General features: G+C 41.2%; 1 protein-coding gene and 1 pseudogene across 1 annotated transcript in view; both read right to left on the bottom strand.

Annotated features, from left to right (window-relative positions):
* The window catches only part of LOC115421684 (CCR4-NOT transcription complex subunit 1-like), a 969,367-nt pseudogene that overhangs the window by 349,180 nt on the left and 596,242 nt on the right, over positions 1 to 23,945 (bottom strand).
* Positions 3,824 to 23,945, bottom strand: part of LOC115421669 (cytochrome P450 2F2-like) — a 28,509-nt gene continuing 8,387 nt past the window's right edge. The window contains exons 2-11 of the mRNA XM_030137673.1: positions 15,769 to 15,931; positions 10,350 to 10,514; positions 9,128 to 9,288; positions 8,935 to 9,003; positions 7,584 to 7,692; positions 7,341 to 7,472; positions 5,490 to 5,575; positions 5,266 to 5,367; positions 4,430 to 4,571; positions 3,824 to 4,066 (exon numbers count right to left, since the gene is read on the bottom strand). Coding sequence (XP_029993533.1) covers positions 3,879 to 4,066; positions 4,430 to 4,571; positions 5,266 to 5,367; positions 5,490 to 5,575; positions 7,341 to 7,472; positions 7,584 to 7,692; positions 8,935 to 9,003; positions 9,128 to 9,288; positions 10,350 to 10,514; positions 15,769 to 15,931 — 1,317 coding nt within the window. The 3' untranslated portion in view covers positions 3,824 to 3,878. The remainder of the gene's footprint in view (positions 4,067 to 4,429; positions 4,572 to 5,265; positions 5,368 to 5,489; positions 5,576 to 7,340; positions 7,473 to 7,583; positions 7,693 to 8,934; positions 9,004 to 9,127; positions 9,289 to 10,349; positions 10,515 to 15,768; positions 15,932 to 23,945) is intronic.

A 23,945-nucleotide genomic window follows, 5' to 3' on the forward strand; every position in this document is an offset into this window, starting at 1 on the left:
AGTCCAGTCCAGGTGGGTCAGAACCGACAACGGTAGGTAGGGAGGTGGACGTGTGTGTGTGTGTGTGTGTGTGTGGATGGATGTGCAGGACCAGTGTTAGTCCATGTTGGAGTCAATCCTCCTCTGATGATCCATTACTGATAATCCCAGGTCTGTCTCTGTCGCTTTGATTCCATTTCAGGTCAAAGCGTCTTCGTAAAACAGGAACCTCAGCTGATCAGCCTTTTCTATCTGTTCTAGTTCTATCTATTCTGTTTCTATCTTTTCTAACTCTTCTATTTCTATCTCTTCTCTTTCTGTCTTCACTTGTTTTCCATCTCTCTAACTTCAGGACTTTCCCTTCTGTTCCTCCCTCTGTCCTCTGGTACACCACTCATCCAACTGAATGTCACTGTAGAAGACCCATGTCAGCACACACAGCACCCCCCCCCCCCCCCCCGCCTCCTACTGACAATCACCACCCGGTAAAACAATACAGCGTCCACACAAGCGCTTCCATAATACACCAGTGTGTGAGCGTCAAAAGGCTGTTGAAAAGAGCACGGCCTCTTCTGTTCCTCAGAATAAACAGAAATCTGCTCTAAACATCTTCAAATTCTACATAAAAACACATCAAACTCTAATGTTAAAGCTGACGACAGACACACAAACTGACAGACCAACTGAAAATGTTCATCCATAAACAGAGGTGAATTCAAAACGGGACTGGATTTATTGTCTGTTAGTGTTGGTTTCATTGGTTCAGTTTGACTGGATTCTATACACTGTAAAAACAAACCTTTAGAATCCACTCAATAAAAGTGAGGGAACAATTTGCATTCATTTTGGTTGAGTAGATTTGACCCCATATTTGGAATAAAATGTAACTAAATTTAACAGCTATAACACACTAAAAGAAATGAGGTAAACTCCACCAATTTCACAACAAATTACTCATAAAAGTGATTGTCAACCCTTAATTATTAATAGAAATATGTTAATCTATTTAATTATTATTAATAAATCATCAGTGTTACTAATGAACCATTACTTATTAAGAGAAAGATAATTTTACTAAATCTAAAGCACTCAAAAGGGGCCATAATAGGCTCAGACCCCTGAGAGGTAAAAGATTGACAAACACAGGAAGGATTCAGCATTGAACCTCTAATCCGCAGGTGTCAAACATGCGTCCCAGGGGCCAAATCTGCCCCCCCCCCCCCCCCCCAAAGGTTCCATTCTGGCCCTGCAGGATGAAAGTGCAGAAATGAACCTGAACAGGCCAGGTTGTCCAAATCCTTTTGGTTCAGGTTCCACATACAGACCAATGTGATCTACAGTCAAAATAACTACACAATAACCCAGAAATAATGACGACAAATTTTCTTTGGGAAAAATTATGTGGAAAAAATTAAAGTGAAAAAAATAACATGACACTGTGAAAATATTTATATTTACAAAACTACTCTTTCACAATAAAATGCAAATAAATACATAAATAAAAACAAAGATGAACAACCCGAAATGTGCAATTTTAACAATATTCTGCCTGTTCCCAAATGTTTATGGAACACTGTGTGTAAATGTACATGTATAAATAATAAGTCCAGGCAGAATATTGTTAAAATCGCACTAATTTTTCAAATGAAATTTCTGTTTTTTCAGGTTATTCACATCTTTTTTGTAAAATTTTGTAAATATTTTCATAATTTAATTGGGTTTTTTTTGCACTAAAACAAAAAGAAAAACTTGGATTTGTCATTATTTATAGGTTATTAAGTCATTATTTTATTGGTCTGACCTGCTGCAGATCAAAGTGGGCTAAATATGGAACTGAACCAAAATGAGTTTGACAGCCGTGATTGAACTCTAGCAAATATGTGAAGGACCAGAAATGATCACTTCACTTTTGAACTATATATTTACCACCCCTGTTTAAAACACCAGTACAGAGGGCCATGAAACAAAGCAGCAACTGAGCTCATGGTGCAAGAATCTGCAACTCGATAGAAATACTCATTCAACAAAAAAACTAACAAAAAGTGTCAAACACACCATAACTGTGCTATTTATAAATAGAACAACACTTCTTATCAACTCAGAACACTGTAAAACACATAAAAACTGTCCACACTAGTTTGTCCCAATGCATGCTGGGAGACTCCCCCCAGCTGCTCCTCCAACACATCACAATATTATGGGGTAGATTTTATTATATTATTTTAAGTAGCAGTTGTTACTGTTAACAAACAGGTAGTGTATGTAGAATTGAACCAGTCATAATAGATTTTACTGGCAATTATTACTGTTGATTCAAATGGAACTGATGTCCATAGTCTGTATTTACCAAACCCTGAAATCCTTTTCTACAGTGTAGTATGGACTGGATCAGTCTAACAGAGGACATCCTGGTCCTGGATCAGTCTAACAGAGGACATCCTGGTCCTGGATCAGTCTTACAGAGAACATCCTGGTCCTGGATCAGTCTTACAGAGGACATCCTGGTCCTGGATCAGTCGAACAGAGGACATCCTGGTCCTGGATCAGTCTTACAGAGGACATCCTGGTCCTGGATCAGTCTAACAGAGGACATCCTGGTCCTGGATCAGTCTTACAGAGGACATCCTGGTCCTGGATCAGTCTTACAGAGAACATCCTGGTCCTGGATCAGTCTTACAGAGGACATCCTGGTCCTGGATCAGTCTAACAGAGGACATCCTGGTCCTGGATCAGTCTAACAGAGGACATCCTGGTCCTGGATCAGTCGAAGCGCCAACAAGCAGCAAGTCTTGGAACTCACAATTACTATACAACAACCAAAGCACCTAGATCTGACGGAGAGTCAACCAAAGCACGTTACAAGAATGACGGAAAAGTGCGGACAGTGTTTTAGTCATGTGATCTGGCTGGGTCAAGAAACATAATTTATGTAACTGTTATTTAACCGTCAAAGGCTGAATGAGATTAAAAACCTTTGTGCGAGACTGTCCAGGCCAAGATCAGCAGGATCAGGTTTCATACGGGCTACCGACCAAACGCTGCTGGTTTGGAGACGAATGACAAGAGGTCCAACAACTGACAAGCAGGGAAAGAAACCCAGGTATTCTGTTGTGAAGGTGAACATGTGACAAGTAAAAGAACTGGCAGACGATGAAAGAAAGCTTTATTTTTCCTTCTCAGCCTCTGACTTTGACCTTCAGGTGGTCAGTCTTAAAGCTACGGGAGACTTTTGTGACTAATTTTTCCTCAGATCTGTCAAACCTCGGTCATATCGTCAGTATCATGAATCTGTTCATCTGTCTGTCATTACTCAGCTGATTCTCCTTCATTACAGTGAACAGTTTCTCAGTTCCATCCACCACAAACAAACCATGTGTTTACAAACAGAGCCAGGGGGAACTCAGGCATCTGAGGAATTTTGTCGCAATGTGCATTGTGGGAAAGGGAGGTTTGCGCAGCCGCCTGGCAGCAGCAGCGCAACCATACGAGATTATATGGATGAAACAAACATGACGCAGAAATGGCTGAAATGGGGAAACGGCTGGAGGAATATGCATAGAGGGAAGAGAGCTCCTGCCGTTTCTGCGTCGTGTTTGTTCCAGCTGCCGCTGTCAGGTGGCTGCATTAACCTCCCTTTCCCACAATGCATGTTGCGACCAAATTCCTCAGATGCCCAGTTCCCTCCTGACTCTGTGTGTAAACACAGAGTTTGTTTTGTGGTGGATGGAACTAGAAACTGTTCACCATGAGGGAAGAGATTCAGCTGAGGAATGAGACAGACGAACAGATTCATGATACTGAGGATATGACTGAGGATGGACAGATCTGATGAAAAATTGGTCATGAAAGTCTCCAGCACCTTGAACTGCACCTTCAGATGGTCAGTCTTAACTGGACCTTCAGGCAGTCGGTCTTAACTGGACCTTCATTCGATATGGTTTGGGGGTCTGGATGGTCCCAAATTGAGGAGTGAGGTCTGGAGTTCCTCCGTCCTCAGGCCAGATGAACCTGAACCTCCTCAGTAGAGTCACTGCGATCAGGAAGAGCTCCATCCGAGCCAGATTCTCTCCAAGACACGTCCGTGGACCTGGGGTTTAAACATCCACAAGAGGTCACTCACAAAGGTCGGTCTAAAAACAAATCATTAGCTCCTTTTTCCACCTGATTCCCAGGAACTTGACTAAGCAGGAATGTATTTACCTGGGAAAAAGTGTGTTCCACCAATCAGCATTCTCCAGCACACAGCCCCGCCCCCAAGAAGTAAATCTGAAAACTCCTACCCCCCTACTACAAACTTTTTCAGGGAAAGCCTGGGGTCAAGGGTCAACTTTTTCACCCTGGTAAATTTAGGTGAAAATGCACCACAGATTTTGAAAATCCCAGGTAAAGTTAAAGTTCCTGGTAAAGTTCCTGTGGTGGAAAAGAGGCTCTTGTGGATTTGATCTCATACCTGCAGAGAAAGGAATTAAGTTCTCTGGTTTAATGAACTGTCCTTCATCATTGAGGAAGTTGTCGGGGTTGAAGTGGTGGGGGTCTTTCCAGTACCCGTCCTCAGTCAGCGTGGAGGATAGATTAGGAATAATAATTGTCCCCTGAAGCACAAACGACAAAACGTTAACAAACAGGGACTGGACTTTAGTTGCGCAAAATTTGGAACCACTTTTGATGTAATTTATGCTGCGTTTCCACTACGTGGAACCAGCTCGACTTGACTCCACTCCACTCCGGTACCAGGTCCTATTCCAGATCGTTTCCATTCCAGGATACTACCCACTTTACAGTACCTGGTCGTCATAGCGATGTGGCGTGTTACTTCTGTGTCGTCTGTTCAGAGTTGCTGATAAACTCATTCGTTGCCTGTTGTCTCATCAAGCTCATGCTGAATTTTTACGTCGGCGACCAAAGACTGAACCTCCTGACTGAATGGTGTAGTTTTACAGACTGTCATCATGTGGATGAACCTACCGACATAGTTACTGTCCACTTCTGCATCTGTTTTTTGTAAAAGGGCGGGTCACAGAGACGACTCTGACCAGTCAGTGGCCTGCAGTGTTTACACATCACCTTTTAGTATCTGGTCCCCAGTCCTGGAACCTCGGCGGAGGTGAGACCAAAAAACTAGTGCCGGGTACCAGATTCCAGGTCCTTTTTCATAATGGAACGCAAAAAGGCCGAGTCCAGTTGAGTCGAGCTGAACCAGTACCACATAGTGGAAACGCGGCATTAGTTTGTGTTTGAACCAAATGTTTCACACATGGACTACATGTTCCTTGTCCTCCCCCTCACCTTGGGTATGGAGAACCCCATGAGCTCAGTGTCTCTGGTAACTTTGTGAAAAACAGAAAGAGGAGCGACGTCCGCCATCCTCTGGACCTCATGAAGGACCGCCTCAAAGACAAACACCAAAGACTCCATGTCATATTATTACACAGTAACAGTGGACCTACCAAAGTGGACCGACACTGGACCAGTGCTGGACCAGTACTGGACCACATTAGACTATACCATACCTGTGGGTAGTGCATCTCATGTCTGTCTTCAAAACTGACTTGATCCTTCCCATCAAGAACTTCGTCTATTTCCTTCTGACAGCGTTCTGACAAATAAAGGCAGAAAATGACCAAGAACAAAAGCAGGACAAAGAACTGGACAAATACAGACTGGTATTCATGTTTATATGTGACACCTGTTAACCTCAGAACCGTGTTTCTGCGACCGATTACAAGTGTTGATCCTCTGGTTGACTCTTGGTGTCCCTGAACGCACCATGAACTGCTCTGTTCAAAACCTACTGCTTTGTCCCAGTTTGGGTTAAAGACCGTCTAGAACCCCATGAGGACGTTTATGTGTCATTTATGACCCTTATGTTATGAATAAACCTTCTTTATTTACATGCATGTCTTGTTTCTTACCATCATCAGAGTAAACTTTTGCCAAATTTGATCGTCCATTATAACTGTATCTTATTTTACTTTAGAGTTGCAACCGATTAATCAATTAGGTGCTTGAAGTGAATGCAGAAATTCACGATTCAATTAATCGACTTGAATTGACTGAAGGGAAATATTCTATTGCAGTTTTCCTGAATTGAAGCTTCTTTGTGCGTCACAATCAGCGTCCATGTGAAACACAACAGTGGAACCAGTGTTTAACAGCAGAGAAATGAAGGAAACAAAGCATTGATTCAGGAGAATTGTGGTTGAATGATTTTTTTGGATCACTTTGAGTCAATTAATCGGTTGTAGCTTTATTTTATTTTATTTTATTTTATTTTATTTTAGACTACATCCTTCTCACATCCTCCATGTTCTACGTATTTACATGAAACCACTGAAGCTAATTCCTACTAATGTGAACCCCGTTTTCTTACTAGTATTGTTCAATACCACAGATTTCCTTTCCGATCCAATACTGAGTAAAATTCAGGCTAGTATTGGCGATACTAATCCAATACCGATACTTTGTACAAATACACTTCATATCTGGAAATTCTAGAAAAATAGTGTATTTCAAACTATAACTTCATAAAGAATATAATATTAGAGTAATTATTGTTTAATTATTAAAGGTGCTGGAGACTTTTGTGACCAGTTTTTCCTCAGATCTGTCCATCCTCAGTCATATCCTCAGTATCATGAATCTGTTCGTCTGTCTGTCATTACTCAGCTGAATCTCTTGCATTACAGTGAACAGTTTCTCAGTTCCATCCACCACAAACAAACCATGTGTTTACAAACCGAGCCAGGAGGGAACTCGGCATCTGAGTAATTTTGTCTTGACGTGCATTGTGGGAAGCGAAGGCCTGCGCAGTCGCCTGACAGCGGCAGCTGGAACAGACACGACGCAGAAACGGCAGGAGCTCTCTTCCCTCTATGCGTATTCCTCCAGCCGTTTCCGCGTTTCAGCCGTTTCCACGTGTTTGTTTCATCCATATAATATCATATGGTTGTGCTGCCACTGCTGCTGTCAGACAGCTGCATGAACCTCCCTTTCCCGCAATGCACGTCGCGACAAAATTCCAAAGATGCCCCAGTTCCCTACTGACTCTGTTTGTACACACATGGACTGTTTGTGGTGGATGGAACTGAGAAACTGTTCACTGTAATGAAAGAGATTCAGCTGAGTAATGACAGACAGACGAACAGATTCATGATACTGAGGATATGACTGAGGACGGACAGATCTGAGGAAAAATTGGTCACGAAAGTCTCCTGCAGCTTTAAGACCTATTATAAAAATTAAAACTTTCATATTAATTCATGTTACATGAACAAGTTAATATGAAAATACTGAACATGTAACAGTTCAACAAGACCATCATGTAACTGCGTTCTGAGTTCTAAACGTGCAAACAGACGTACCCTGGACTTCTGGGTAACTCATCAGGTAAAGGAAGCATGTGAGTAAGGTGTTAGCTGTTGTGTCGGTTCCAGCAAAGTGAAAATCCAACAGTAAAGAATACAGATTGTCTTCAGAAAATGACGAACCGTCACCTCTTCTTCTGTCCAGAAACAAAAACAGACTAAGTGAATGTGTGTCATGACCTTTCCTCAGCCCAGTGTCCAACATGTTCCAGTTCATCGTCTGAAAAACAACACATGTACCAACCTTCTCCAGTTCGTCCAGGTAGCAGTCGATTAAGTGACGAGGTTTTTGAGGAACTCTGGTGGTTTTATTCTCACTTAAAATCTTTCTGTGTTTTTCATGAGCACCCTGAAAAAAACAGAAGAGTCGTATTGAAATAAGAACCTCCACACATTCCATCAGATGAATCCACTGGTACTAACTCCACTTAGAACCAGTTTGGACCAAAACAGGTTTGAGAGGTCACATCAGCCTTGACCTTTTGCAAGTTCTTTTTCCTCAGACCAATTTCATGAAATGCTGTTGTATGTCACATCAGTTCTGACGACAGTTTGTGTGTCATACGAACCAAGGTTTGGATAGTTTTGGATTTTTCATTCTAGTTTAGTTTTATAATAATAATGATAATAATAATAATAATAATAATAATAATAATAATAATAATAATAATAATAATAATAATAATAATAATGGATTAGATTTATACAGTGCTTTTCTATGAATGTATACTCAAAGCGTGTGCAAAGCCAATTTGCGCCTACGGCCCCTCTGACCACCACCCAACATTCATACACCAGTGTGAGTAGAAGCACTAGAGGCAAGGAGGGTGAAGCGTCTTGCCCAAGGACAACAGACATGGACTGAGCAGGATTCAAACCGCCAACCCTTCAGTTATTGGACGACCCACTCTCACCATCTGAGCCATGGCCACCCCCCAACCATGGCATAGTTAGTTTTGAATTTTTTCTCTAATTCAGTTCATTTTAATTTGTTGTTAGAGCAGGTTTGCTAGTTTTTATTAGTTTTCTTTTTTTTTTTCTAAATGCTAAGTTTTAGTTTAGTTTTAGTATTAGTTTTAGTTTTGTCGTATCTTTTCTCTTCTTCTCCGTCGTATTCAAATAAATCCCAGACTGGGCCTTTTTATTTTTATGGTGGAAAACATTGGACTGATGAAGACATGACCTTCAGCCTGTGGCTCCAGGATGAACTGGGAAAAGGACACTGGAGAAAATGGACGGACTTTACCAATGGTGATGGTATTAATTAAAACAGCTGATGTATGCATGTTTACGTTCTAAGTGTCGTCCCTAAACCTCACGTTCATGTTCTTGTTTTGTAAAACTCAAATATCTCTAAATAAAAAGTGTCAAAAAAAAAAAAGACTAGGCTAACACTAACCATGGACCAACTCCCATTTCAGAGCAGACTGAAGCACAAACTGCACAGAAGAACAAACGGGTGCACCTCGAACATCTTGAACCTTTAAATATTTGACTGTTTTTTTTTCCTCTTTCTGTTCCTCAGTCCTTCTACTTGAATAAAGACCATTTGTACTTTTTCCTCTTGTGGTTTCTCTGAGCACCAGCCTACCTGCAGTAGTGTGAAGGCTCTGCGGAATGGCAACGGCAGGTTACGGAGGACGGGAAAAGAATCATAAAGCTGAAGGGGAAAGAAAAAACACACATTTTCTACACATTGATGTTTTATGGAATTTCAAATGACAGAACTGTGAAGGAACCAAAAAGTGCACTGACTATTTTCTATTTGACTCATTTCAACTCACCATTCCCCAACGACCATTGAATATTTTGGAAACCTCGAGAAAAACGCCGACAAAGAACTTGGTGAAGTCGTGTTCGTAGTCGTACTGTTGAGCGAACAGAATCTGGGAGATGATGTAGGAGGCAGCGCTGTGGAAGATCAGCTGAGGACTGATGGATGTACCTGAAAAACAAAAAAAAACAACAACAAAAGGCATCACATGACCACGACTAACAGAAATCTGAACAACTACATTCAGGTCCAGAATTATTTGGACAGTGATGAACTTCCCCCTTTGGCCTCGACACAGCGACCCAGTGGATCTGAAAGGAAGTCAACATGTGACTGAGGTTTAGTTCAAAAGGTTTAAACACGAATAATACAGCAAACACAGAGGAATTACATTTGTTTTAAAGTAACTGAACATACTGAGACTGTTCTAAATATGAGGTGTGTTTTGAATCGTTGGATTCAAACTGTGGGTTCTAGTGTGTCCTTCCTGTTGTTATCCTGTCGTTACCACAGGTTTATTGTTTAACTTCGTATTCACATCAGGATGACTTTAGAGGTGCAGGAGACTTTCGAGACCAATTGTTCATCAAAAAGGGGGAATCAGCGTTCTAGATTCAAACCAACACACATTTCTGTTCCTGTTTATGGAAGGACTGACACTGACATCTACCACAAGAACGAAACTCAGCAGCACATTTGGAACTGAATGGACAAACCAACAGAACACACCTGTGTTTGGAACACATTTATAGAAATATGAGACAGTTTAGGACAGATGGACCAAAGGGACAGGTGACGACTACAAATTTGTCTTGGCAAAAAAAAAAATCACATTAAATTATGAAAATCTTTGCATTTACGAACTGTTCTTTCACCAATTATTAGGATAACCTGCAAAAAAAAAGGAAAAAAAAGGAAATTTTTAAAGAAAATTAAGTTCAATTTTACCATTATATCTCAGTAAAATAATAACATAGGAACAAATAAATAAAAAACTTTATACAATTTTTTTCTCTTTGTTTTAGTGCAAAAAATTATATCAGCCTATGAAATTTACAAAACATATTTACAAACTAAACAAAAAAGATGTTAATAACCGACATTACACACTTGTGTTTGGAACACACTTCTATAAATATGGGACAGTTTAGCTCCGATGGACCAAAGGGACAGGTGTTTAAATCTAAATGAACCTGAATCCAGCTGTGGTCTGTGTTCTGTTGCAGACCAACCTAAACTCTGCTCCATCAGCTTAATCAGAGTGTTGACTTCTCCCAGAATCCTCTGCTCCATTGAATCCTTCCCCAGGCCGTAGTTCCTCAGCGTCATCAGACCAAAGCGTCGTCGTTCTCTCCAGGAGGAGCTGTAGTCGGCTAACACCACCCCTGGAGCATGGGCTACGACCAAGAAGAAAAGGATAAAGGGAGGAAAGTCTGTGACAAGTGTTAAAGATTAAACAGAAACAGCTCAGGTTTAACACTTTGACCTTCACCATAGGTCAGTATTTATTTAACACCACAGTTTGGTTCCGTGTTGACACTGGTTCACTGAGTGTCGTCAGTTTAAGCAGGTTTGTGTCAGGACTGGGTTCTTAATTCAAGGGTGAATATGTACGATCTGTTTGTGCACTAACGGTTATGGAGATAAACCGTCTGTGAAAATACAAACCAGATGTTTGTGTCGTCTGCTCCTCAACATTAGCATCAGTAACTCCAGTTAGTTTACAAATGGAGTCCGTTATACAATACGATCAGAGGTGTTTTCTGTCAGACTGCAGTGGAAGCTCCTCTTCCCCTAAAATGACTCCAATTAAATGCTCAAATCTGTTCAGTTGTTTTCATTTCATTGACTCCAAATGTGTTGGAACACGTTCATCTCTCAGACCAGTTGGTTCAGAATCAGTTTGATCCCAGATCAGTGGACTGGATGTTGTTCACTTCTCCTCCATTCCCGTGTCTGTGTTTTCTCCTCCATCTCTGCTCAGTGCATTTGTCCGTAGACGCTCAGCGTCCATGCACTTCAATGGGACTGAGTGGAACTGCTGGAAACTGACTCTAAACTGGACGCTAATTGGACAAATGCCACCATGTTGTCCCGCCCCCGGATGCTCAGCGTCCCTGGGGGTGAATGGAGCTGTGGGCGGAGCTCAGCCAGGGTGGACGCTGAACTTCCGCGTGCTGGTTGGAGGATGGGTCCAAAGGCTGAGTCCCATTTGATTGACAGCTGTTTTCAGATCTGCTCCTTCACTGACACAGTTCAGTTTAATACCGTCACACATTCTGCTGGGAAATCACAGAAACCAAATGAACTGTTCATTTCTTGCACTCAAGCCCGGATTAACCATATGGGCAACTGGGCAATTGCCCAGGGGCCCGCGATGTCTGAAGGGCCCTGGGTAGCTCGGGCATAACGAAAATATCTGGTTATCTTTTGCTTATAAATGAAACTGTCCGCTGTCCGGAGCTATTGCACTGCACAGAAACCCTGCTCCTGTCTGTGACCGTGAGCTGAGACCCTCTCCTCATTGGTCAGTCCAAAAAGCAAATCAGCTGTGACGCAAATCAACGTGCGTGCACTGAGCGGGATGTGAGACGTCAAGAACTATGCGACATACGTACGCGAATCAAAACGATGTTTACATTGCACTTACTTTAACTCTCTTGTTGAATTCTGAGGTGACAAGTGGATTTCTGTTTAACTCTTTCTTTGCCAATGACGAGATTTTCCGTCAGTCCGTGTTTTCACTTTCATGCTATAGTTGGAGGTGTTGCGGATCATGTGAAATACTTTCCTTAGTCCAAAAACAAACAATTAAGCAGTTTTTTCGGAAAATGAAGGACCGGGTTTAACGTTCTCGCACTGGAGTCTCCGTATCCTATGGCAACGCATCCAGCGTCAGTCACTGAATGAGGAAATGCAGACTGTGCAGGAACCGCATGCAGTTTCAAAAGCCTTAAAGATGATTATGGAGACAGAGTCTGACAGTTCAATATGTGATGGAGCTACAGAAGAACCATTAGAGACAGAAACGGAGAAACAGAAGGTGAGGGAGACGGACACGGAACACGGGAACACGGAGCAGCTCAGGTCCGACATGAAGTGGGGGGGGCACGGAGCGACACGGAGAAAATGACAGACAGGAGGAAGAAAAGACATTTCTAGGGGACATTCAAGGAGAAGACAGACACACAGACGTGGGACAAGACAAAGGACAGCTAGTGTTCATCTGTTAGAGTGAGTTCAGATTCAGACTGAGGACACAGATGTGGTTCAGCTGTAGAATGTCAGCAGGGACAGAGGTAAGACACTGTTGGATTTAGCTTTTGTATGAAATAAATAAATAAATAATAAATAAATAAATAATAATAATAATAAATACATACATCATACATATTCATCCAAAGTTAAATAACTACATGTCCATATAATTATTTACAGATCAAACACAGCAGGTGGTCCAACAGGAGGATGTGGTGCAGCCAAGCAAAGGCCAGAAATCTGCAGTATTTAGTGAATTTGTTTCTTTTTTCTTGAAATGAGGAATATTGAAGTGTTTATATCAAAAAACTAAACTAATATGTTGTTACTTATAACTGATGTATGTCAAAGTGTAAAGTTTAGAAGGAACCTGGTGCTTTAGAAGATGTTTGGTCTAAAGTTTGGTGTGGATTCCACTAACATTTTGTGGAATGATGGGATATCTTAGAGCTGTTTGTTATTATTATTGTTGTTATAATTATTTTATTTTGATTTTGAATACAGTGTTACTGTTGGTAAAGAAGAAGAGTCAAAAAAGTAAATAGGAAATCAGTTTTATCTTGAAAATCAATGTCTTTGAAAAAATTCAATTTTCTCAGTTTTTGCTCTAAATTCATTTTTTTTTCTGAAAATGACCAATATTCAAATATTCATATCTCACGAACGAATGAAGATAGAAAAATCGTTTTTTGTGTTTAAAAGTTGAAGTTCTGTTCTTTCTTTTGATGTATTCAGTGTTCACATACTCCTAACACAACATTTTCAGTGAGCCTCCAAATGAGTGAAAATGACCAAAAGGCTGGCGCTGGCTACCAACTCACTGGAAAATGCTCTGGCGGGAAAGAGTTAAATTCATATCTGAGTCTATCAGATTATGTTTGTGTTTTGTCTGTGGGCTTTTTCTGACGATTCAATACATTTGTGTTGGCAAAAAGTGTTCTTAAATATATACTGGATACTTTGGAAATGGTTTCTTATTTATTTTTGTGAAAATGGAGGACACTTCTCTCTCTTTCTAATGTAGTGGATCAATTTTAGATTATACTGATGCTAATGTGTTTTGTTTTCATATCATCATATGCAAGTGAGTGGCCTTGACAAGAGGCTATAGTGGTGCACTTGTAGTTCTATGAGCATTTACACATTTGTACATCAAATGCATTTGATGATAGTTAGATATTGAAGTATGGGGTATATTTACATATATTCCTGGAACTTATTCTGTATTTTGTCAGATTATAGGCATCCTGGGGTTGTGATGATGGGGCCCTTGAATATTGTTGCCCAGGGTACAATGAAGTGTTAATCTGGCCCTGCTTGCACTGGAAATAAAACACACTCATTTTACATCCTTGTTTCAATTTAACATAATTTCAATGTGTTCTTGTTTCAGTTCCATAATTTAATCATTTCTTGTTCAAGTTTAATATCGTTTTGTAGGTAGTTAAATCAATCATACTGTTGGCTACGTTGGAGTGAAGTAATTATCTAGCAAGGTGCACATGATGATAGACAATTCTAAAGGAACGGAGGGATGAATTTATGTTTAAATAACTTGACAATTTTTTGGATGTAAGCCGACAATGAGCTTCCCCTGTCTGAAAGACGAGCAGCCGACACTGCATACGACAGACTGGGTTCAGCTGCAGGAACTGTACAGAAGCACAGCAGGATATGCAAATTTAACAAACTGAACTGGAAACAATAAAAAACAACTAAAAAGACTCAACAGGTCCAGTTCAAACCAGTCTGAGGTGTGTCCTCTGTAGACGTCCATTAGAAGAACAGAGGGACAGTTTAGGTCCACATGCTCTCCTGGGGCCTCATGTACACAGACTTGCTTGGATTTCATACTGAAACCTGGTGTACGCCCAAATCCAGAAAAGTCCGAACGCACAAAAAAATCCAGATGTTTAAAACTGTGCGTACGCCCGAATCCAAGTACATTTCCTTTATTCATCCAATCAGCTGGAATTGAGCGCATATGTTGGACTACCTGACTCCTCCCTCTCCACGCCCACATTTAAATATGCAAATCAGCATAAACGGGTCTGCAGGTGGGGTTCCCTCTGGATTCCCCTGTCTGCAGGATCAGACGATGACGTCAAGGTGAACGCGAAGCGGAGGATGAAACAGGCGGAAGGAGAAAAGAGACGAACTGAGACTGTTTGAGGAAAGAGTCCCGATACTGTGACACTTTTCTTACAGGGCTGATGCGGATCACCCCCAAGATAAATATAGATTTAGTATTAGTGTCAGTCACACATGAGTTCATTCTACAGGTCATACACAGTCTGATCACAGATAAACTAGATAAAGGTTCATGTGTGATCATGTCAGGAAATCAAAGAGGAAATCACAGACTGACTCCTGTTTATTCACTCACATTATTATTTTCCAACAGTGAGACAGAAGACAGTCAGACCCAGGACCATCCTCCTGTCACACAGGCTTCTGTTGACTCCCCAGTGTTAGCCGGTCCTCCAGTCCACCACAGCCCACTGCTGGTGCCCGTCAGACCGGCATGGGTCTGTACTGACCCGGGTCACCAGAGGACATCATGAGGACAATGGGCGGAGTCAATGAGCGACTGGACCGACTAATAAATGTTCTCACAGACATGAACACTATATTTATCAACCAATGAATTTTAGGTCCTTGTCTCTTTGTTGCTGTTGCTGAATGTCCATCCGGCAGGATTGGCATGATGGATACAGGGTCTCACTGGTTCTGGTGGTTCTGGTGGATGTGCTGCTCTGACAGTAGGATGACGTTCTGTGTGTTCATTGTTCTTCTGTGTATCTGATGTGCACATCAATCGGAGGAATGACCTTTGTCACATTATTAACAGTTTCTCAGTGTCACCTCTAGGTGTCGCCAATGGTTCCAAAGCACTAGAAACGTGCGTACGCCAGCTGTGGACTTAGCGTGAAGGAGCGCACTTTTCCACGGTCACTTCACTCTTTATACATCTGAACGTGAGCATGGAAAAGGGCGTACGCCAGGTTTTTGGCGTACGCCCGCTTCATACATGAGGCCCCAGATGAAATGACACCAGCTCTAGGGTTGGATTGAACTGAAGGAGGTGGTTTCCTCAGCTGAATATAGAATAGTTGGACTCCACACTTAACATGTCATTTTGTTTTGACATTTTTTACAGCTATAGACTTAGATAATTACAGACATATATGAAACCAACCCCATTGGAAGCATGTCCTTCCATCTTCATTCAGGTTAATCAGCCACTATAGGAGGTTTTAATAAACATATATTATAGTCTAACCCTACATTATATTTTTATTATTATTATATATTATTTTTATTTACTGAACTGAAGAATCCACTGGTTGAGGTTTACCAAACATTCCCATTAAATTCTAACTTGAGCTGTACCTATGGGGTGGATGGCATGATTGACCATCAGGTCTTGTGCTCGTCCTGAGAAGTCGTTTCCTTTGTTGACCAGAGCTTCTTTAATGGCCTTAAACCCATGGAGAACAACTGCAGGTCTGGAACCAATGAACAGGCTGTGGACGTTCCCGTACTGTTTGGACAACTGAGGACAAAAACAACAGGGGTCAAAGTTCAAATACTGTTATTCAAGGGATCTACTCCCTTCAGTTTATCAGTCACACTTATTCTCCTGTGTCTTACATCACAGACTTTTATTACTCTGTTTAAAAAACTCTGGTGTCATCTGGGTTCAACACCTCAGCTGACCCTAAACCAGAGGTCTCAAACATGCGTCCCACCAAAGGTTCCAGTCCGACCCCTGGGATGAATTTACAAAGTGTGAAAATTCCACAGTCCAGGCTGTGAAACTCCTTTTAGTGTTGGTTCCACATCCAAACCAATCTGATCTACAGTCAAATAAGAACAGCAGAAGAACCCACAAAAAAGAATGACTGCAGATTTTCTATTCTATTTTTTTACATTCTGCCTATAAATAATGACAACTTCAAATGTTTGCCTTTGTTTTAGTGCAAAAAATAACATTAAATTATGAAAATATTAACATTTCCAAACTCTCCTGTACCAATAAAATGTGAATAACCTGAACAAATGTGACCACCTGAAATGTCTGTATTAAATTCAGTCCCAAAGTAAAATATTGAATAGTTGAATAATAAGGTCAGTGAATACACATGAACCCGATAAAAAGGAACTCAGTTAACCCGATAAAAAGGAACTCAGTTGACCTGGAGTCAGTGTTAGTTTTGGAGTTTTTTATTATTTATTATTATTATTATTATTATTATTATTATTATTATTATTATTATTATATTATTATTATTTATTATTATGGTGCAGTACCAGACTGGTTATCACTTTCAGCTCAGTCCATTCTTGGGCTATAAACAGGTCCATAGTGGTTCCTTCTGTTCCTGGACCACATTGGTGCTGAATATGTGCAGTCGGTTCCATCAGTTCCATCAGTGACAGCTCACTGCTCCTAATGTCTACTGTGTGCTAATGCTAATGCTACTGCTCGGTGCTGTGTGTTTTAGGATGAGTAAAATACAGACTGGATTTCCCTTGGAGGATAATAACCATGTTAACCTTTAATTAGCCTGTACCAAAAAACTCCTACAACAAACACATAAACATGTTTTTAAGGACATGGAAAATGGAGAACAGATGCGCCTCAGACAGGAAGGACCTGCTCTGACCAGAACCGACCATCATAGTCCCGTCCCTCTAGTCTAGTCCAGTCTATTAAAAATAATGTTTATTTATATCTTATTTTAGTGCAAATCAGTTAGAGGTTTTATACAGAGTGCAAAAAAAAAAAAAATGTTTGTGAGTGGGTGAATTGTCAGGGGGGTAGTGACACTGGATGATAAAGTGTTCATCAGTGACGGCCTGAGGGAAAAACCTGTATAACATTCACTGGATGTAAAACCAGTCCAATGCTGCCAGAGTTCGTGTGTACCTAGGGATGAGCGGCTCGATTGACCATCAGATCTTGTGCTCGTCCTGAGAAGTCATTTCCTTTGTTGACCAGAGCTTCTTTAATGGCCTGAAAGCCATTCAGGACCACCACAGGTTTGGAACCGATGAACACACTGTAGACGTTCCCGTACTGTTTGGACAACTGAGGACAAAGACACCAACGGTCAGAGTTCAAATACTGGTGTTGAAGTGGATCAACTCCCTTCAGTGTTATCTGTCACACTCTGTCTTACATCACAGACTTTTATTCTCTGTTTAAAAAACTCTGGTGTCATCTGGGTTCAACACCTCAGCTGACCCTAAACCAGAGGTCTCAAACAGGCGTCCCACCAAAGGTTCCAGTCCGACCCCTGGGATGAATTTACAAAGTGTGAAAATTCCACAGTCCAGGCTGTGAAACTCCTTTTAGTGTTGGTTCCACATCCAGACCAATCTGATCTACAGTCAAATAAGAACAGCAGAGAACCCACACAAAAGAGTGACTGCAGATTTACTGTTCTATTTTTTACATTATGTCTATAAATAATGACAACTTCAAATGTTTGCCTTTGTTTTAGTGCAAAAATAACATTACATTATGAAAATATTAACATTTCCAAACTCTCCTGTACCAATAAAATGTGACTAACCTGAACAAATGTGCCAACCTGAAATGTCTGTATTAAATTCAGTCCAGTTTGAACTCTTTTCTTCCTGTTCCTCAGTGTTTAGTGTCTTTGTAGATCTGATCCAGAATGCACATGGACTAATGAGAAGTGGAGGAAGAAGATTGGTAAAATTGCACTGATTTTTCTCCAGAAATTTCAGATTTTTCAGGTTATTCACATCTTTTTGTTTGGATAATTTATAAAAGTAAGTATTTTCATAATTTAATGGGGGTTTTCGCACTAAAACACAGACATAAATTTGTAGTTGTCATTATTTATAGGTTATTCTGTTATTTTACTGGTTCAGTCCACTGCAGATCAAATCAGACTGAATGTGGAACCTGAAAGGACATGAGTTTTAAGAGCCCTGATCTAAACCTACAGAAAAAAAAAAAAAAAAAAAAAAACATTTGGGAACTCCTACTAAAGTAGCACTGGTCTAAAAGGGTTAAAGCTGATATGACAGTTCAATAATAGAGATGAACTCACTGAAGCTGAACGTTTGTTTACCACTGATGGAAAACACATGAATAAATATAATAGTAAAAGTCCCAGCACAGACTCTGAGTTAATATTAAACATGTTCAGATAAACTGAACGTACACAAACATTAAACAGATCAGAACCAGTGAACAGTTGAAATAATGGCACCCAATCATGTCCTGCTGCGTTCAACTTTACCCTTCTCAGATCTGCCAGAGGTTTTCCAGATCCAGCTCCAGCAGGTTTCCAAATATAGGGATGGGTCTGGGTCCTGGAGGGAAGTTTGGACTCCTGTGGGTTCGAAACAGGAGCGTGAACAGCCAAACAGCTGCCAGCACAGCCGCACACGCAAACATGACCGACAGCCGACTGGATTACGGTTCAGCAAACTGCATCTGGGATTTTATCCGTTCAATCAAAGCACACGACCTTTGTCCATCTACTGTGGACCTTTGTCATGTGGGGGAGGAGCCAAATGAGGACTGACGGAGGTGAACGACAGGCCTGAATCCACTGCAACTGATTAAGAACTGGTGAACACGACAAAGGCCTGCAGTGACCAGAACCACAACAGATGAAACATCGGATCAAATAGACCTTAAAGCAGGGCTGTCAAACAGGCGTCCCCCAAAGGTTCCAGTCCGACCCCTGGGATGAATTTACAAAGTGTATAAACTCTACAGTCCAGGCTGTGGAACTCATGTTAGTGTGGGTTCCACATCCAGACCATCTGATCTACAGTCCAATAATAACAGCAGAAGAACCCACAAAGAAGGACTGCAGATTTACTACTGGGTTTGATGGGAAAAATAATATTACATTATGTCTGTAAATAATGACAACTTCAATTTTTGTCTTTATTTTAGTGCAAAAAAATATTAAATTATTAAAATATTTATGTTTACAAACTCTCCTGTACCAATAAATGTGAATAACCTGAACAAATGTCCAACCTGAAATGTCTGTATTAAATTCAGTCCAGTTTGAACTCTTTTCTTCCTGTTCCTCAGTGTTTAGTGTCTTTGGAGATCTGATCCAGAATGCACATGGACTAATGAGAAGTGGAGGAAGAAGATTGTTAAAATTGCACTGATTTTTCTTAAGAAATTTCTTTTTTTTTTTCCAGGTTATTCACATCTTTTTTGTTTGGATAGTTTATAAATGTAAGTATTTTCATAATTTAATGGTTTTTTTGCACTAAAACACAGACAAAAATTTGTAGTTGTCATCATTTATCGGTTATTCTGTTTTTATTTTACTGGTCCAACCCACTGAAGATCAAATCAGACTGAATGTGGAACCTGAAAGAACAGGAGTTTGAGAACCCTGGTTTAAAGTGTTTGAACTGGAACTGAAATGACAGGAAACCGGTGAAAGAAACAGAGAAATAACAATGATTAAAGAAAGGTTTGATTCAGTAGAACTGAACTGGAACAAACAGACCTTAAATACTGAACAGCAGAACATGGACAGTTTCACTAAAACTGAAAGATGTTGTGAATGTTTCTTTGAAAATGAAAGAATACATTTTTTTGCTCATTTTTTCCTTGAATAACGTTAGATGTCAAATAAATTCACAGGGATGAACATATGTGGAAATGCATCAAAGACAACATGAGGTGAATGTGTTCATTTGAAGACGGAGAATTAAAAAAATGTTCATGTATGATCACTTCTGTGTGGATGAAAAAATCAGACAGAGACGGACTGGACTGGAACCAGGTTTCATTCTTCAGTGTGGGTGTAATGACAAAGCTCATCCATACGTCTGTCCACCAGAGGGAGCTGTTTTCTGTTCCAGAGGTTATCAGTGGGTCAGAACCAGAACCACACTGTGATGGAAAGAATGTTTGGAAAACGGACTGTCCACATTTGATTTGTCAAAAATGTGAGTTTAGTGCAGCGGTGGGCAAACTACGGCTCCAGGGCCACATCCGGCCTGTTGGTCTTTTTAATCCACCCTGCTGAAGATCGGTACAGAACACATTTGATGTGAATGATTGAATTCATTTGACTTTGATTTGTAATGACAGGCATTTCACCACCAGGTGGCGCCTTAGACACTGACTTGAATTTTCAGAGCCTGAGCCACTTCGTGTTCTCAGTCTTCGACTGCTCAGAACCATCTGCAGAAATGTCAAAGAATAGAAAAGTGGACAGTGAGTGCCGGGTGTTTGATAAGGAATAGACACCAAAAAACTGTTTAACTGCAGTCCGCTCAAAGGCTGTTTGTCTGATTTGCCCAGGAACCGTTGCGGTTTTAAAGGAATACAACATCAGCCGTCACTTTTCCACCAAGCATGTTAATTATGCTAACAACCTGTCAACGCAAGAACAGATGGCTACCGCTAATAGGTTGGTAGCTAGCTTGCAGGCGCAGCAAAACACCTTTATCTGAACAGCTTCCGTCCAAGAATCAAGCACAAAGACGAGTTCTTTACTGGCATTAAATGAGCAAAAGCCTTTGAAGGGGAGTTTGTCAAAGAGTGCAGCAAGTATTTTATGTCCTGAGAGCAAGGACACATTTGAAAAATGAGCTCATCACGCAGGACAGTGACTCACTGTGTGAACTAATGGACGAAAACTTAACTAGTCAGCTAAACAAAAAAGTGGAGTCATTTCCATTCTATTCTTTGGCTCTGGACGAAAGCAGTGACATAAAGGACAGCGCTCAGCTTTGAATTATTATCAGAGGGATTCATGAACATTTGGAGATAACGGAGGAGTTTTTGGCAATGGAATCCCTAAAAGGAAAAACACAGGGAGAGGATTTCTAGAACAGTGTGTCAGCGCTCATAGAGGCACAAGCTACCATGGAGTACACACGTTAGCACAGAAGGATCAGCAAATCTGACGGGAAAAAATGTTGGGCTGTTCAAAAGAATCCAGGACGGGGTGAAAGAGGACAACCCTGAGCAGGAGCTCATTTTCCTACACTGCAGAATTCACCAGGAAGCGCTGTGTGAATCTGTGCTGCAGCTTCACCACGTAGTGAAGCCAGTTGTGAAACTCGTTAACTTTACTGGAGCGAGGGTCTTCACCATCGTCAGTTTATTCATTTTCTTGAAGAAACTGACGCTGATCACAGGGACTTGCTTTACCATTGTAATATCCGCTGATTAAGTTTGGGGAAAGTATGTCAACGAGTGTGGGAGCTCAAACAGGAGATGATTTCATTTTTGGAGCAACTGGAGAACACTGACAATTTTCCTGAACAGAATGACACAGACTGGGTTTGTGACTGAGCTTCTACTGTGGACACACTGACGCACATGAAGCTACAAGAGAAAACCTGTTTGTGCATGAAAGACAAGCAACGTCAGAGCCTTCAAACCAAGCTAGTTTTATTTTCAAAGCCATCTCAGGGGGAGGAGCTTAAGTATCTCTGGATCTTGTTAGTGAGTGAGGGTAGGATGGAGCAGGAGGTCAATAGGTGGATGTGGGTGGAGTCTGCAGTGATGCAGACACTAAACCTGTGGTGACAACTGTGGTGAAGACGGAGATAAGGCCAAAGGAGAAGCTCTAGATTTACCAGTGGATCTGCGTTCTGACCCATGTAGATGCATGCTCAAACAGACCAGTGTTATGTATGTCTTCAGGGGGTGGGTCTTAACTGGACCTTCAGGGGGTGGGTCTTAACTGGATCTTCAGGGGGTGGGTCTTAATTGGACCTTCAGGGGTGGGTCTTAACTGACCTTCAGGGTGGCTCTTAACTGGATCTTCAGGGGTGGGTCTTAACTGGTCTTCAGGGGTGGGTCTTAATTGGACCTTCAGGGTGGGTCTTAACTGGACCTTCATGCCATATGGTTTGGGGGTCTGGGTTGACCCATAAACAGGGGTGAAGTCTGGAGTTCCTCCGTCCTCAGGCCAGATGAAGCTGAACCTCCTCAGCAGAGTCACCACTATCAGAGCTCCATCCGAGCCAGATTCTCCCCACACACATCCGTGACCTGGGGTTTAAACATCCACAGGAGGTCACTGAAAGGTCACTCAGAGGTCAGTGTTAAAAACAGGTCAGTGTTAAAACAGGTCAGTGTTAGTCCCAGTTGTGGATTTGATCCATACCTGCAGAGAAGGAATGAAGTTCTCTGGTTTAACGAACTGTCCCTTCATCATTGAGGAAGTTGGGGGGGTTGAAGTGGTGGGGGTCTTTCCAGAACCCCTCCTCAGTCAGCGTGGACGACAGATTAGGAATAATAAGTGTCCCCTGAAGCACAAACACAAAACAAACACAATAATGTTCATATTTGTTCCGTGTTAATGAACAGAGATTGGAAATAAGGAACAAACAAAGTGTTTACATTGAAAGAAAGTTTCACGTTATTATGACCCTAATTATTATTTATTCAGTGGTTGTTACAGTCAGATTTGAAGCATGTTGAACTGATATCACCCATGCTTCCATTTCATATCAGTGAACCTTGAACTCCAGGACATGGGTCATTCCCTCCACCAGGAGGTGTTGTGATCACTTTGCTTTGTGAGTGTGTGTGTGTGTTTGTTTGTTTGTTTGTTTGTTTGTTTGTTTGTTCTCATCTTTAGTGTAAAACTCTTCCCCCATCTTTCCCAGATCTTCCCCCAGATAGGCTAGGCCCTGGGACTAACCCAGTCCATTTTGGTCCAGTAGGACAAAGTTCAAGGTCACAGCAAAGGTCACATCTACAGTTTTCCATCTGTCATCATTGAGACATTTTCCAAAAGTCATCAAAATTCAAAATGACTCTGATTCTCCTCCAATTGGATCCACCTGGAGCTTAGAACAATCTCTTGTATCTGGAACTAAACTGTCCACATCCACTGTGGAATGTGGACTCTGTGGACATTTACACTGAAAATCCCATTTACCACACATTTAAAATTAGAAGTCAACTAATATTGATTGGAATTTTATAATTTTGACATAGTAAGTAAGTAAGTAAAGTAAATTTTATTTATAGAGCACTTTTCACAGACAGAGTCACAAAGTGCTTTATCAATTCAAATCAGAATCAAATTAAGTTTACAGACCCAACAGAATCCTTCAGGAGCAAACACTTGTGATTGGTGACAGTGGAAGGAAAAACTTCCCTTTAACAGCAGAAACCTGGAGCAGACCCAGACTCCTGAAGGATGGGTCTGCCTGGACCAGTTGGGGTTAAAGAGAGAGAGAGAGAGTAAAGGAGGAGAAAAGAGAGAGCGATAGAGATATAGAGAGACTGGGGGGGGGGGTGACACATGGAGTACGTTATGATGAATACATAGAGTGTAATCAGTCTGTGGTGGTCCTGGGTCAGGTGGGAGACTAAAAAGCCTTTTTGAACAGGAGGGTTTGGAGGTGTTTCTTAAAGCTCTGTACAGAGTCCATGGACCGTAGGTGTAGAGGCAGGTCATTCCATAGACGTGGTCCACAGCTTTAAAACCTGTCACCGCGTGTGCTAAAACAGGTGTGGAACCATCAGCAGGTGTGTGGAACCATCAGCAGGTGTGTGGAACCATCAGCAGGTGTGG

This window comes from Sphaeramia orbicularis, chromosome 6 (genome assembly GCF_902148855.1).
Source record: "Sphaeramia orbicularis chromosome 6, fSphaOr1.1, whole genome shotgun sequence".
NCBI lineage: Eukaryota > Metazoa > Chordata > Actinopteri > Kurtiformes > Apogonidae > Sphaeramia > Sphaeramia orbicularis.